Source organism: Nyctibius grandis, chromosome Z (genome assembly GCF_013368605.1).
Source record: "Nyctibius grandis isolate bNycGra1 chromosome Z, bNycGra1.pri, whole genome shotgun sequence".
NCBI classification, from domain to species: domain Eukaryota; kingdom Metazoa; phylum Chordata; class Aves; order Nyctibiiformes; family Nyctibiidae; genus Nyctibius; species Nyctibius grandis.
The window spans coordinates 9568339-9584414 of record NC_090695.1 but is presented as its reverse complement, the minus strand read 5'-3'; the positions used below and the strand labels follow the sequence as shown (position 1 = coordinate 9584414).

At 59.4% G+C, this 16076-nt stretch overlaps 1 protein-coding gene across 1 annotated transcript in view; it reads left to right on the top strand.

Annotated features, from left to right (window-relative positions):
- The first annotated feature begins 610 nt into the window (after nucleotides 1-610).
- The window catches only part of CA9 (carbonic anhydrase 9), a 16156-nt gene continuing 690 nt past the window's right edge, over nucleotides 611-16076 (top strand). The window contains exons 1-9 of the mRNA XM_068422118.1: nucleotides 611-735; nucleotides 7924-7953; nucleotides 9222-9392; nucleotides 11598-11740; nucleotides 12865-12957; nucleotides 13251-13317; nucleotides 13651-13808; nucleotides 13952-14093; nucleotides 16060-16073. Of these exons, the coding sequence (XP_068278219.1) occupies nucleotides 621-735; nucleotides 7924-7953; nucleotides 9222-9392; nucleotides 11598-11740; nucleotides 12865-12957; nucleotides 13251-13317; nucleotides 13651-13808; nucleotides 13952-14093; nucleotides 16060-16073 (933 nt within the window). The 5' untranslated portion in view covers nucleotides 611-620. The remainder of the gene's footprint in view (nucleotides 736-7923; nucleotides 7954-9221; nucleotides 9393-11597; nucleotides 11741-12864; nucleotides 12958-13250; nucleotides 13318-13650; nucleotides 13809-13951; nucleotides 14094-16059; nucleotides 16074-16076) is intronic.

Sequence of the window (16076 nt, the reverse complement as noted above, 5' to 3'; positions counted from 1 at the left end):
GGTCCCTTACCCACCGCTGAGGGCAGGGAATAGCCATGGCCAAGGGGGTCCCTCACTCATTGATGAGGAGAGGGGACACCCACCGCTGAGGGATCCTTCACCCATTGCTGAGAAGAAGGAATACCCACCATTGAGGTGTCCCTCACCCACTGCTGAGGAGAGGGGACACCCACCACTGAGGGATCCTTCACCCATTGGTGAGGAGAAGGGACGGCCACTGCTGAGGGGTCCCTCACCCACTGCTGAGGGCAGGGGACACCTATGGCCAAGGGGGCCCCTCACCCACCGCTGAGGGGTCCGATGAGCCGACGGGGCTCCCCCGTCCCCCGCGCAGGGGCAACAGGCACGGGGGCGGGGGGAGGGGGTGGCTGCAGTGGGGTAGGGGCAGCCCCCGGGGGTGTCGCCGGTTCGCGTCCCGCATCGGGCGGCTCACCTGGCCGGGCCGGGCCGGGCCGGGCCGGACCGCAGCAGACTTTGCCTCCAGCCTCTATAAAAGGTAACGGCGGCGTGAGTCAGAGCCGCCGCCTCCTCCCCGCCCGCTCTCACGTACGCGCGGCCGGGCAGGCACGGAGCCGCCGCCGGCCCGTCCCGTCCCGCAGCCGCGCACTTGCTGGAGGGAGATGAGCCGCGCCGCGCTGCGGGTCTGCCTCCTGCTCCTGGCCGCCCTGGGCCGCGCCGGCAGCCAGCATGACCCGGAGCACGGCGGCGAGGACCCCCCGCACTCCCCGGGGAAAGGTGAGCGAGGGGTCCCCCCGCGCGGGGCGACCCGGTGCGGGGACACCCCGGTGATGGGTTTGGGGTCCCCTGTGCACGGGGCACCCCGGTGCTGGGTTCGGGGTCCCTGGTGCCTGGGCACCCTGATGCGTGGAGCACCCCGGTACTGAGTTTGGGGTCCCCGATGGATGCGGTGCCCTGATGCACGGGGTCCTTGATGCAAGGGGCACCCCGATGCATGGGGTGCTGGATTTGGGACGCCTAATGTTTTGGGGAGGTCCCCGGGGCTAGGGAGCTCTCCCCTTGATTGTTTTGGGGGAGCCGCTGTACCTCCTGCTGCACTCTTGTTAGGGGCCCAGGTGTGCCTCGGTGTGGGGTGCCCCTGTGGGGCTGTGCCCCCCCTCCAGCATCGCTCAGCGGTGGGAGCTGCCCCCCCCCCCCCCGCCCCCTGCACGTCCCTGCCTTTGTCCCTGCTCCCGCCAACTCCCGTGCAGCCCGACCCCTGCCCAGGGGTGGGGGCTCCCCGCCTTGTGTGCAGCTCTTCCCCCCACCCCCCAAGTCCCTTTTGCATCAGATTAGGGGCTCATGGATGCTGGTATGGGGGTAGCCAGGGCTGTACGGCAAGTAGTGCCTTGCCGGGACCGCGCAGAGGGTCCAGCTCCGGACCCTGGCGTGGCGGGACAGCGGCTGGTCCCCTTTGTCCTGCAGCGTGGCCTCTGCCTGGCAGGGTCCGCTGGCCCTGGCCCTGCATCCGCGTTGTCCCCCCACAGCCCAGCGAGGATGGGATCCTGGGCCGCTGCGGAGGTGGTGGGGATCTGCCCCATGGCTGACAATGGGGAACAGGGAAAGTGCCTGAACTCGGGGCTGGGTGCTGTTGTGTACCCCCCCACACCCTGAGAGTTGTCTTGCTGGTGGCGTGGGGGCTTTCGGATTTCAGGGTCACTGTTTCAGGGGAAAAGTCCTGGGTCTTTGGTCTTGGTCCCTTTTCTGACTGGGGACTGTGCCGCTGCCAGCGCTCAGCAGGGATTTTGGGGCAGTGCCATGCGTTTGCTCGCGTGGGGCTGAGCACTGCACTGGGACATTCCTGTCCCTGGCTACACTCCTCGTCCCAGCTTTGCCCGCGGGTTTGTTTCTCAGGTTCAACCTCGTAACTTGTCCTTGGTATTGCCTCTGGTAAGGAGTTGCCCTGACCTGTGCCAGGACAGCTGCCCTGTGGTGCGGATTGGCAATTGTTTGGTGCCAGGAGCTGCTTTTGTTATTGCAATGAATCACATTTCTTACCAGAGCAGCTCTTGCTGGGCTGAGCACTGGACAGAGATGGGGACGCAGATGGTCCTTGCCACAGAGATGAAGTAACCCAGGCCACAGGGTGGGAGGGTGTCAGGCGTTCAGCATGCCGGTGTGGTGCGCTGGCAGCAAGCGGCTGGGCGCTGCGTGGGGTTTGGGATGGGTGGGTGGGGAGACAGGGATAGAAATGGGAAAAGGAGGTGAGGGGTGGGAGGTGGGTAGGGAACGGGCAGCCTGGCCCATGCTGTACCGGTGTTGGAGGCTGAAGATCTGGCTGGAGTCCCGTGAGGGAGCAGGTCTCGTCTGGGACCCACCGAGGCTCCTGCCAGGCGCTAGAAGCCGCGTGTCTCGGCACCACTGCCGGACAATATGCTGGCTCCCTCTTCCTTGATGCTTGTGCACGAGGTAGGGCTGTGGCCCTCCAGCCATGGGCACTCAGCACAAGCCAGGGTGTTGTCACTGAGGCTTTGCCATGGGGTTGCTCTCTGAGGAGCCTCTGGCTTGCCCAGAGGCCTGAGTCCTGTGTTAAGGGTGTCTTTGGGAAACAGTAACTCCCTTTCCCACTGTAGCCTGTTTCCTCTCTCCCTCCTATTCAGACCTGTCCTGCTCTCCGTGTCTTCTTCTCACTCATTTCCTGACATGCTTTTCCTCTAGCTGAGCCCATTTCTTTTGCTTAAGACCCCTTATTCATCACATTCCCCAGCTCCAAGCACTGTTTTGTCCCCTGGGATTTCCCCATTTTTATCCCTTCTGCTGAGATGGCCCTATTCTCTGCAGCGCTCTGCAATTGTTTCCTCTTTCCCCTGGCACTTGCTGGAGCAGTTGGGTTCACAGGGAACAGGAATGTGCCCTGGAGTAAAGCCTGCCCTATGCCTTCCTCCACCCAAACCCTTGCCCCTCTCGGGGGGGAGCTGGCCCAGTCTTTGGCCCCGCAGCCCGAGCAGTCCTCCCTCAGGAGCACAAAGAACAATCCCCACAGCGACCTGTGCTACCAGTGGCAGATTAAAGGCTGATCCCAAAAGGCTTTCAGTGGGTCAGAGTTTATAAGCACAATGGGGCTTTAATGCAGCTGGGCTTGGGAGGGATCAGTGCCCCCATGGGCAGCACATGGGGTGGTGTCCTGGGCTGAAAGGACACAGGTGCTGCACGGGGTGTGTGTCTGGATGGAGAAACTGGGGCTGTGCTGGTGGAGGTAGGGCTGGGACAGCACAGCCCTCCCGTAGAGAGGGTCCTCGTGGGGCTTGGCAGAAGGATGCTCGGGTTGTGCGCCCCGCTGCCCAGGCCCCGTGCCTGTGCCGTGCTTGCCACAGACTGGCCTGGGGAGCCGGCCGCAGGCAGCATGAGCACAGTGGCACAGCCCAGGTACCATGATCAGGTTACTGCTTTCGAGGAACATGGTGCTCGGATGTGTTCTGTAGGCTGGGACCTGGCTGCTGTGGCCGGTCCCTGCTTTGGGACTTGTACTTTGTGCATGTCTGTGTGTCCTGATACCTCCTGGCTCACTGAGCATCAGGAATAACACCCCGCTTTCCCTCTTCTCTGGGCCATGAGCTCCAGTGGTCCCCCCACAGCCTGGGACTGATCTGCAGACAGAGGCTTCTTCCTCAGGGGCACAGCAAGGCGCTCCTGCCCTGGCATCCCCTGCAAACCAGCCTCTTCTCACAGGGCTTTGACCTGGGTCTGGCCCAGGGCTGGGTCCCGGCAGGAGAGGAGGCTTTGGCAGGATCTCAGTGCTCCCTGTGGCTGAGCACAGAGCATCGTGTGCCCAGCCGATAAGAGAGCAGGATGTCCGAGCTAGCAGCGAGCCTGCTGCCCTGCCTGCCACACACAGGGCATCGAGCACCGATGGCTGCGTGGCTGCCAGGCAGCATTCATGCTGTGAACGGCACACGTGTTTCAATGTTAGGTGCTCTGCAGGAGCTTCGGGCTGTTTCCCCCTAAAATATGAAAAGCTGAGGATGGAGGGGGCAGCCATATAGGGCAGACCCTCTGGTCTCCGTCCTTTTTGCCTGGCTCTGACAAAGGGTGCCTCTTGCTCTGTGCAAATGATCCTGAGCCCCTCAGGTGCGTGGTCCATCCCTGTGTCCCCGTGGCGAGGTCTCCTGGGAGCAGCCTGCCGCATCAGTGCATTTCCTACGTGGGATTAGCATCGGCCGGCGGTTATGCTGGCTCCTCACGCTGCTGAAAGCTGCTCCTACCCTTCCTCCCGGGCTGCGGGACATGCCGAGCAGCACGCTGGTAATGGCAGCCTCTGCCTGAACTCGGCAGGAAAGCGTTGTTGGATGGTGTTGGATGTCAAGGAGGGGAAGGGGCTGGCGCGTACGGCAGCGCCAGTATCCCAAAATGGGAGGGCTGAGAGGGAGCGAGCAACGGAGGGGGAGAAGCACGAAGGAGGGAGCGAGCGAAAGGGGGAAACTCGGCTGGATCGCAGGCTGCTGGGGAAGGGGGTGGCATTCAGCGCTCAGCTGGACCAGAGGGGCTCTGCATGGCTGAGCACGGGGGCTTTCTGTGCGTACTGCTGCTGCGTTTTCCTGTCGGGACCCCTGCAAGGAGCCCTCTTCTTGTACGCGCTCTCCGAGCGTGCTCATCGCAGTGGCGAGGTGGTTTTCCCCCGACGTTTCTGGGAGCGCTTTGCCGTCCCTGCCGGGGCTGTGGGTGCTCAGGGGCAGGGCAGGGCATGCAGAGAGCTGCGGCACCCGCTGCCGAGGTGCAGCCACGTCTGTTGTGGTGAGTGGCAGCAGTTCAGCAGAAAGGAGACCTGGCACCACGCAGCTTTCCGAGGGAGCAGACGTGCTCCGGCGGGGCACGTGGGAGGCAGGCTGAAATTATGCAAATCGACATTTGGGCAGGGCAGTGGGTGAATGTTCATGGCGAAGGGCTGCGAGATGGCAAACGCCCTCACGTGGAGGGGACCAGAGCACTGCAGGGCTCCTTCGAGCCATGCTGAGGCCAGGGCAGATGCCAGGAGCGTGACCCAGCGCCCAGGCTGGCCTCACCTCGACACTCTCTTGCAGCGCTCGGTGCCTGTGCCAAGGGGGCCCAACCCTGCAGAGCTGGGCTTGCGAGATGCCTCCCCGGGTGGGTGGCCTGGCTGTGCCGTAGCTGCACCCAGATCCATGGGATGGGGAAACACACTCGGGTGGCTGCCGTGCGTGGGTAAGCGCTCATGAGTCCTCTTGGCTCTGGTGCCAAGAGACCCCCAGGGAGGTCTGATGCATTGGGATGGATTGGACTGACTCCTGGGTGCTGCTACAGCCTTCGGGGTGTTCAAAGCTGCTGAGCTGAGCTGGCGGGATGCTGCAAGGAGGGTCTGGAGCCCCCTTGGCTGTGGGAACAGATGGGTGTGTGGGGACGTGGGAGCGTGGGGTGCGTGGCACGGCGCTGACACAGCAGGGCAGGTGCCAGCACGGTGGTGTTGCTCAATCTACGATATGACGTTTGAGTTGCTTTCTGTCAAGGCAGAGTCCCTGGAGGTGAGCAGAAAGCGGGGTGCCGGCGCGGGCCATGCCGGTTGAGGCATGTGCAGTGAGCCAAGGCACCGCGTGCCAGCCCCAGGCTGCTGTGCCTTACCCGTGCCAGGACTGCCCTGGTGTGAGTGCCCCTTGGCGGGGCTCCCCATGCTCACAGGCACCCTCCTGCTGCAGGAGGGAAACCCTGCCTAGGAAACAGCAAAATTGGCTCTTGTGTACCAGCCGTGACCACCTTGTGCGGATAGTGCCGAGTGGGGCAGGAGAGCAGGGACAGGGGGAAGAGATGGGGTGTTTCCAGAGGAGGGTCTGGATGTCGGTGCATAATTGGTGTCTGGGGAGCAGGGAACCTTTGTGTGAGCAAGGAGGGCAGGATGAATCTCCGCTTGCTGCAGCATGGCTGGGTGCATCCCAGGGCAGTGCCACGCACGCAGGCATGGAGACCACACTGCAGCGTGTCCTGGGGCACGCGTGTTCCTGCCTGGCACAGGCAGCCACGGCTTGCCCAGCCCTCTGCTTGCTGCCGCCCCTTCTTCATATGCCTTTGGGAGTACCCCAGGCCTGGGCAAGTGACTTCCGAGCATCACTCCTGGGTGTCAGAAGCACTGCAGAGACAAGTCACCGGAGGTGCTGGAGGGAGCCCCGAGCGCTGTTCCCATCTCAGCAACTCCCAGTGCTCCTAAGCACCCTCCAGCCCTTCCCAGGCCAGTTTGGCCATGCCCATCTGCTCTCCGGGGCAGCAGCTGCACCGAAGGCCCCCAGCAGCGCCCATGCCTGCATCCTCGCTGAGAGGAGGGCAGGATCCTGCTGGGCTTCGGGCCTCGCGTAGGACATCTGGGCCTGGGAAAGCGTGTCTCTTCCTTTCTCACCCCTGAGCTGGAATCCACGCCTATTAATAGCAAGTGGCTGTCGATAGCCGTTGTCAGCGGCAGGGATGGGGACGGGAGCAGCCCCTCCTGCGTCCCGGCCAGGCTGGCAGGCGTTTGGCCCTGCCAAGGGACAGAGATGGTGTGGGGGCTGGACTGCACCTGCTAAATGCTCCTCTGTGTCCTTGCGCCCTGGGGAGCTGATGGAAGCAGGTGTAGATGCTGCCCCTTCCTGCTGGGTGCGTGCACCCTTCACCCCAAGCCTGTCCCAGCCTGGCACCCTCCCCGTGCCGTCATGGGCTGGCGTGTGCTGACAGCCTGTCAGCAATGACGAGCGTGCTGGTAAGGACAAGTCAGAGGAGGAGCCCATGAATTACCTGTCGTGCCAGTCGGGGCAGGGGCATAATCCTTATGGGCCATGTTCCTCTGGGGCAAGTCCAGGCTCCGCGTCCCTTTGCTTGGAGCTGGTTGCATGCAGAAGGTCTGGTGTCAGACAGCCAAGGTGTTTGGCTGGAGGCATCTGAGAAGAGGTGCTGGGGCACCTCTAAGGCCAGGGCCAGTGATGTGCTGGGAGCCCAGGCTTTGCTGACAGCTCTGGAGGAGAGTGATGGTGCGAGGGCTGGTGTGTGGAACACTGTGGTACCCTCAGGACCTGCCCCAGAAGGGCTTTACTCTCTCTAGATCTCCACACCAGGGATACCCCAGCCGTGGGAGGCTCAGGGCACACCAGGGCACATCCTGCCCTGCCGTGGCCACTGTGTGCCCCACACGGGACATGCAGAGGTCCTGGCACGGGCTCCCCCATCCTTCCTCCTCCTCTTCCTTGGGAAAGGGTTTGTGCATGGTAGGACCCTTACGCAGCCCTGCGTGGGAATTTGGGTGGTCGGGTGAGCAGGGGCAGGGGACTACCAGGACGGGAGCTGAGTGTTTGGTCAGGCACATTTTCCTGTGGCAGCCTGCCCCATTGTAGGGGCATTCGCTGGTGAGGAAGGCAAGGTTTTGGTGCTCGTTTGCTTCCTCCGCTGTGAGTCCCAGGGCTGCTTTCCCGGGTGGGAGGAGGGTGCCTGCGCGGTGCAATGCGGCTCGCTGCCCAAACTCCTTGTGGTGTGGGAGCTGCTCTTCCCCACACCCCCTCCAGTGCTTCGGCATCGCAGGAGTGCCACCAGCACGGCCGCTTCCCCGGTGGCTCTTGCAGAGCCTGCGCAGGGAAGCTGCAGACCTGCCTCGTGAGGTCTGGGGACAGTGGGAGGCTTTGGCTGCTCCAGGGCGGCTGCGGGAGCGCTGGTACAGCTGCTCAGTGATGGAATCCAGTATCTCTGATTTTTTTCCATTATAAGGATGATAACAAAGCGTCAAGCCCTGGGGTTTTCTTTCTGGCCAAGGACTGCAGACCTGGTCCTGCTCAGAGGAGGCAGTGCCCTCTGGGAGCATCCCCCTCACCGGGAGAGCGGAGGCAGGGAGGGGGGCTGAAGGCAGCGGGAGCCCAGACACCTGCTGCTGGGGCTGGGAGCTGGCAGAGGTGTGTTTGCTGCCAACCTTTCCCTTCCATTCATGTGGGTTTTGTCTCTCTTTTTTTTTTTTTTCCCAAGGTCCTGGCCACAGTCACTGGAGCTATGAAGGTAAATACCCTGCAGTTACTCCTGCTTTTTTCCTACCACCCAGCAGACCGTGGGCCTGAGCCAGCTGTGGTTAATGATTACAGGGCTCCTGTGCGCACTCCATGGCTCACCCTTCCCTCCTGCCTGACTCCGCTTCCTCAGCGGTGCCTGAACCGGGTCACGGATGGGCTGAAGTGCCGGGGCTTGCTCTCATTTGAGCAGGCAGCAGCGGCTCCGCCGAGGGTTTCCCCAGCCCCTGGGTGTGGGGGGATGCCCCTCGGGACAGGGCTCCTCCCTGGACGGGAGCTCCTCTGACCCTGTGCCAAGTGGGGAAGCGGGCTAGGCTCTCCAGGCTGGACTTGCAGCCCGTGCTGGAACTTTGACCTGCCCAGGGATTAGCTTGTGTCCTCACATCTGTCCTCTGTCACCCTCCCTCCCCATCCTGCCTGGCCCCTGTCCTCCCATCATGGCTTAGGGGGCTTCTCCACGGCACCCATGATGGGCATCGCTGAGGTGCTAGCACAAACACAGCCCTTACCACCATGGTGGTGGGCCAGGCTGTGGCACCATCACTCTAGTCAGGACCAGGGGCTGGCTTGAACCTGCTAACGCCCAGCTCCATCTTTATGGGGGTCCTGCAAGGGGCTGGGGGCAAGCCTTGGCTTGCACTGACCGAAGCCGTGCTAGAAGCAGTGCCCTGCAGCGCAAGGTGAGGCTTCTGGGGCATCAGCCATGCTCATCCCAGCTCTGGCACTGGGGAGAGGTGGCAGTTTAAGCAGCCACCCCACCTGTGCGAGCTGGCCCTTTGCGGGGCTGTACTGGTGCAGTTTACAGCCGGGAACCCGTCAGCCCTGGGGCTGTGGGCTCATGTGATCCCAGCGGCACTGTGGTACCTTGCTGGAGTAGCAGAGCGGTGAAGTGGTGGGTCGATAACCTGCCAGAGGCCAGGCTGTGCAAGGCAGCAAGCGTGTGATGAGCTGCAGAGCAGCAGCTCCTCGGCTTGCCAAGTCCACTTGTAAATGATCTTCTTGCGCTCTTCCCAAACACCCCAAAAATAGACTTTCCTGGCAGCTCACCACACTCTGAGACCTTTCCTGATACAGCTGCATGCCGTCACATGGTGGCACAGAGCTGCTCCCAAGCTAACTTGATGGAAACTAACCTTACGTGCATGGCTTATTCCCTGGCCAGTGCCTGTCTCCTTCCCCACCACCCACCAAACCTCCTTTCTGGAGGGCTCCTTGCCCGGGTGGTCTCAACAGCACTCCCTCCCTTCCTCCTTGTACCAGACCGGGAGCACTGGGGTGTGGACTACCCGGACTGCGCGGGCACCGTGCAGTCACCCATCAACATCAACACGGCCAAGACCGTCTTCAGCCCCCAGCTGCGGCCGATCCAGCTCTCTGGCTACAGCCTGCCCGCCAACGAGAAGCTCAGGCTGAGGAACAACGGGCACACAGGTGGGTGCAAAGGCACGGGCAGAGGCTGGAGCAGAAGCAGAGCCCACTCAGCATCTCCCGGCAAGACTGGGCTTCTCTGACATCCTTGCCCTGGGCTCTGGGAAGGGGGTTCTCTTGCAGACTGCAGTCATGTTGCCTTCAAGGCCAAAAGGGAAGCATCAGGCTGTTGAGCCTTTACAGGTCACGTGCTTTCCTGGCTGGAGGGGAGAAACCAGGAGACGGAGAACTCGCCACTCACTGCCTTTGGGAGCTGGCTCCAGGAATTTGTTACAACCCACGTTTTCTTTAAAAATGTGTCCCTGGTATTTCTGATGCAGGTTTGCAGCCACTGGTTCCTCCCCTGCATTTCACTTTCAAAGGACTAGTCAGTCTCTGATGTGACTTAGCCTTTAAGGTACCTACCTCTCAGTCTTTTAGGACACAACATTGCCCATCTTCCTTAAGTCTGTGCTTCAGGATGCTGTCTCAAGATCTTAAGAAATTTTTATAGGTCTTTTCTTTCCCAATTTTAGAATGTTTTTTGGAAAGTCTGGACACATAACTTATTGAAGTTATTTTAATATCAGTCTCGCCATGCCAGATATGGAGGAAAAACACTTCTCCTTCCCACTCACCAACCCACAGCTGGAGATGGCGGGTCCTGGTTGCTACCAGCTTTTTTCTGGGAGCAAGCCGAGTGTTTTGTGTGTGTTGGTGTCCCCGAGCTAAGAAAAGATGGTGGAGAAAGGGACTTAAGAAGCGTGATAAGGCACCTCCTTGCCCTGGTAGCTAGCGAGGTGGAGCTGACCTCTGTATACAGCAAACTCAACAGGTCGGACTCGCTGTGCATGGTCAGATCAGCCGCGCAGTGCATGCACAGAGCTTTATACTATGGCCTCCTGCCCTAGCATGCCTGCAGAGTTAAACTAGCCGAGCTCAGTAGTTGCTATTTTAGACACCCTGGCATCTGGTGTTGCTCGGCGTTTAGAAAAGCAGTCAGAGCATTTTCATTGGGGTGGTTGTGGGGGGGGAAGGAGTTTCTCACATGCCTATAAGACGCCTTTTTTTTTTATTCTGGCAGCTGCCAGTCTGCTTTATGAAAAGCCATAAATAAATAAAAAGTTGCAAGTCCAGTAAGATATTTGTGCAGTTACTCCTTTTTGTAATGTAGAGTATATATGCTGTGTAAGCTCTTTCAAGGGCCTGAAAATGACTCAGGTAGCTAGTAAAAGGAAAGCAATCGTTTAGATATACAAAAGAAATGTAAAAGCAGATAAATTCCCAGGGAGGGAGCAGTCTCCCACTTCCTCTGTTTGAGTTTTGTGTCTCCGAGCCCAGTGGCAGGGAACACGGGAGAGGACAAATGACTCATCGCAGCCCTGTTACGTGGCTAATCGCGAAATCTGTGCCCTCGCTCCGTGATGTGACTAAGGGACATTTCACCTGTAAAGGAGGAGGAAGGAAAAGAGTTGATATTAAAAATGAGGAAAAGGTGCACAGGAAGATAGGACAGCTTTTCTCAGGGTCCAGGGATGCTCCTGATATTTGTGCCATGTGTCCAGGTAACTCAGTTTTTAGATTTGCACAAGTCCAAGATAGCCGGATAAACCACATTAAGGTAAAAGGCAAAACCAAGTATGTATTTACGGTACCCAAAAGAAGCAAAATTTTACCTCTAAATGCTTTCAAAAGATTTAACCCTTCCGTGCCGCCAGCTCCAGTGCTGCCAAGCGCTGGGAGGCTGCTCTGTTTGAGAGGTCCCAGCTCGCCAAGCGCTGCAGCTCTCTCTGTCCGACAGCCCCGCTCTCGTAGGTATTCACCACTCTGCCAATATCTTTCTCCATGAATTTTGTTCACAGACTCTTTATATTATTCTCACTTACTGAATAAATTGTTGGATAACGTTTGGCTCGGAGCTGGCCCCTGCGGGTCTCTGCAGAGGGGCTCTTCACTTTCCAGCATTTTCATAGCAGCTATTTTTGCAGCTGATGTATTTACTGGGGTGTCCTACAACCTGAAGTCGAAAGTTGAACCGTGCCGCATTAGCACAGCTCTGGGTATTGACGTGCCCGTAGCCTCATGAAAGATGGAAAGCACATTTGTTCGCTGTGACCCATTTCCACAAGCCCAGGGTGACTCTTTCCCTTGAGACATCTCCTCCGCGTACCTGTGGGGTGGACTGGGCTTTGTCTTTTACTGACCAGCCTCTTCCTTCTGCCTCTGCAGTTCTCCTCGAGCTGCCCGGGTCACTGGCCATCACTGGTGGCTATGCTCAGCAGTACCGAGCCGTGCAGCTGCACCTGCACTGGGGCTCCCCGTCGGGACCCGGCTCGGAGCACACCGTCAACAGGCACCGCTTTGCTGCGGAGGTGAGGAGCTGTCGGGGCGGCGGGGGTACCCTCTCCTCTCCTCTCCTCTCCTGGTGCTGGGCAGGGAAGGTGCTGGAGTGCTGTCTTGCTCCTAGCCCACGGCCCGGACTGTCGCCGGATGGATGCTGTAAGCCCCGGCCAGGATCCCCGCTGTAGTTCAGTAGTTCAGTGCAGGAGGCCACGCTTTGGTGCTGAGCCAGGCTCACGCTGCAGCCTGCGGTGTGCAGGTGAGGAGGAGAGCACCCTCCAGGATGCTCTGCCTGCGGGTGGGCTGGGGCTGGCTGTGTGCGAGCCGTGCAGCCTGTCCCTGCGCTTACCTGGAGAAGAAGAGACTGAGGGAGGATCTTATCAATGCCTACAAATACCTTAGGGGCGGGTGTCAAGAGCATGGGGCCAGACTCTTCTCAGTGGTGCCCAGTGTCAGGACAAGGGGTAACGGGCACAAACTGAAACATGGGAAGTTCCATCTAAATATGAGGAAAAACTTTACTTTGAGGGTGACAGAGCCCTGGAACAGGTTGCCCAGGGAGGGTGGGGAGTCCCCTTGTCTGGAGATATTCAAAACCCCCCTGGACACGACCCTAGGGAACCTGCTTTGGCAGGGAGTTGGACTAGATGATCTCCAGAGGTCCCTTCCAACCCCAACCAGTCTGTGATTCTGTGCAGCCTGGTCCTGGGCTGATGGAGCAGGAGCAGCAGCAGTCCCTGGGCTGGGGGAGCCAGCTTCCCGGGCTGCTGTGAGCAGCCTGCTTTGGGAGCTGCAGGGACTGTTTACTCTGTACACACTGTCCTCCTGCTCTGCCAGCTCCCATCTGGTTTTATCCCTCCTTCTCTAGCTGCTGTCCTCAAACTGAGCCTGGCTCTGCAGTTGACCCCCTGCTCTCTAGGGCAGAGTGCTGGTTTGCTGTCCCTGAACAGGGAAGCTCCTGCGGGCAGACCTTCACTCTTGCTGCTTTGCACTAGCACATTTTCTCGGTCCCACCAGCATGTTCCCCTCCTAGGAGGGGTGCTCATAATGGGTGCATGTCTCTCCCAGCCCGTGCTCCAGCAGGCTGGAGCCCTGTGGGGGTGAGCACCTCCCGGAGGTGCCCATCCTGCATCGGGATTGCATGTTTCCCTTCCAGATACACGTGGTCCACTACAACACCAAGTATGACAGCTTTCAGGAGGCGATGGTCCACCCAGATGGCTTGGCCGTACTGGGAGCATTCCTGGAGGTGAGTCCCATAGGTCAGCCCTGGGCAAGAAGGGGTAGGAGCAGGGGGGAGACAGGGACTGAGGTGGGCAGAGTCAGGCACAGTTTGGGGGACCGGCAAAGGTGCAAATGCTCCTGTGGGGAAGGGGAGAGAAAGGGCAGCCCAGAGGGAAGAGCAGCCCTGATAGGAGGAAGGGGTCACCGGGACAGGGTGCCTCTCACAGGGAGCAATACCTCCCTGCTGGCACTGCCATCACCAGCTGGTCTCCATCCGGCCCCTGTCCTTGTCATGACTGTGGGGTCTCTGTGTTGCAGGTTGGGCCAAGGGAGAACCCGTACTATCAGGAAATACTTGAGCATCTGTACGAAATCCAAAGAGAAGGTAAGGCCCTGTCTTACCTAGTACTTGGCTCAGGGGCTGCAGCCCAGCAGAGAAACCCGCTGCATGGCAGAGAGGGGCTGCAGCAGGCGTTTGCTGTAGGGGTGTGAGAAGGGGAGCGTTGCACAGCTTGTACAGAAACAGCTCTCCAAGGTGCCCTCTGCTCGCACGTGCTCTCCCCTGCCTCCAGGGCAAACCCACTGCTCTTTCTCCAGTGCCAGCAGTGGGGACCCTGGCACATGCAGTGCCAGGCTGCCCATGATCTCCATGCTGGTCCTGCCTGTTATCCTCTAAGGGGTTGCCCTGGTCTCACTCCCATGGTGTTTCTTCTCCCAGGTGAGGAGGTCTTGGTGCCTGGGTTCAACATTGCAGGTCTGCTGCCTGCCAACCTGAAACTCTACTTCCACTACAACGGCTCTCTGACCACCCCTCCCTGCTACCAGACGGTGAAGTGGACAGTCTTCAACCAGACCATGCTGCTCTCCCATGAGCAGGTCTGTTCGGGGCGATGAGCTCCGCGCTGGGTCTTGCCCAGCCTCTCCTTGCAGGCATGCACTGTCCGTGCCTGTCCCCTGGGGCTCACCTGGCTCCCCAAGGCAGGATGCACCCCGCTCTGCTCACACCATTCTCCTTCCAGATGTCAATGCTGGTGATGAGCCTGAGAAACGACGACAGCAAACCTCTGCAGAACAATTACCGGCCGGTGCAGGACCTGCACGGGCGGCGGGTGCTGGCGAGTTTCCAGACCACCCTCTCTGCGACGAAGCAGCTGCCTTCTGGTAAGGAGCACGTGAGCGTGCTCAGGCTGCACCCAGCTGCAGGGATCTAGAGACGGGGTGAGGAGCAGGAGTCAGGGCTTCACGTTTCTTACAGAAATGCAGCACTTGCATGGGTTAGGCCTGCCTGGCAGGTGATTTATGGCAGCGCTGGTCCTGGGGTCTTGCTCTCCCCCATTTCCATGCTTGTCTCAACCTGCGTGGGGAAGATTAGTTTCTAAGAACTATTTTCCCTTGATCTTGCAGAAATAACAGTAGTGGGACTAGGGGATGTATGGTCAAGGGCAAACCAAAGCCAGGTCCTAGCATCCCAGCCAGCTTCTTCATCCCCAAATGCAACAGCTAAATTCACGCGGTCCCCTGCCTGAGGCATCCCTGTCTGCTTGTCCTTGGTTTGTCCTCGGTTCGTCCTCAAAGGCCTTTCTTGCATTGGTGGTTTTCCAGTGATGAGTAGAAATTCCTGTTAATCCTCAGGTGTGACTATCGCTCTGCATCGCCTGTTGCTCCTCTCTGAGGTCACTGGGTTTTTTCTGCCCTTTTCTGTTTTGACGGCATTTCCTACGCCTTATGTCAAGGTGACTAATAGAAACAGCACACAGGCTTGGTCCCAGGCCCTTGGGCAATGCCTTGGTAACCACACACTGCGGTGCAAGGCACTTCCCTTCCCCGTCCCACCTGCAGCCAGCTCGCTGGCGGCCGCAGGCTTTTAATCACCGCAGTCTTCAGCCTGGCTTAGCAGTTCCCCATGTGGCACTGCATCAAATGCTTCACTGAGGTCTGGAGAGATAAAATCTACTGCATTTTCTTTGTCTAGAATATCACTTATCAGAGAAGGATATCGGGTTAGGCTGGCATGCTCTATCTTTGGTAAACCTGTTAGATACTTTATCATATTTTCCATTTACCTCCAAGCCTTTCTTTTACCATTTTCTTGCAGAAGCTGTTCCAAAGCCTCCAGCCACCGAGGCTGGGGGAGGGGGGAGTTGCCCAGCTCACCTTTTATTTTTTCTTTCCTTATTTGCTATTTCTATCCAACAACCCCCACTTTAACGAAGCCCGTGTTCCTGGAGTGCCAGGACGCTGTCCCAGTACTCCTGGATGAGGTTACTGGTCCCTTGCCTCGCGTGCGCAGGGTTGTTGGGGTTTTCTTCCCCACCTCAGTGCTGATAACTGCCTGCTTTAGCCCTGGGGCCGCCGAGTGCTGTGGGGTCACGTCTCACTTCGCTTGCAGCTGCACCTCCTGCGCCCACGCTTGTTGATCTTTCCCCAGTCACCCCCAGTTCAGGAGAGCCACTCCTGGCCCCAGCTGCTGGGCGAAGGCGGTGGTTTCCCTGCAGCTGGATACAGCCCGCAGATAGTGCCACTGTGTGCATGATACCCAAGCCACGTACAGATGACTGATAATGCAGCTGTATAAAAGCCACGCTATCCTGCCGGGTAAATATTTGCCCGGCACAGCTCCCGCCTGGCATGTAGGGCCACCGAGCCATCCCTGTGCCGGCTGCCCTGCCAGCAATGGCCGGCTGCCTCCTCCTGGGGAGATGCTCACCATCTTGCTGCAGGCAGCTGTCCCCTGCTGGGCTCGCCCCATGCCCCTCTCCGGGGTCTCCTGCAGGGTTTGGTGCAGTCATGGGGTGCTGCAGTGCTCAGCACCCTGCCTGCCTGCTTCCCGGGTGGTAGTAGCAGCGAAGGGGGAGTTTCTGACGGGGCTCAGCGAGGCTTTTGTGTGGGCTGTGGTTCAGGGATCCCTTTTTTTCACCCTTCCTTTGATGCTCCTAGTGGGGTGTCAGGGCTAGGCTTCCTGCAGCAAAATGCTGGGGATTCAGCAGGCAGCTTTCCCCTGCCTGTGGGTGATGGGGAGCCTTGCAGGCAGCCCTACTTTGGCAGCACAGCCTGAAGCCCTGCAGCCTTGACAGCCCCCCCCAAAAAACCCCTGGGCAACCTCTTGACTGCGCTGTCTCTCTTCCAGGTGATGATGGCTCAGCA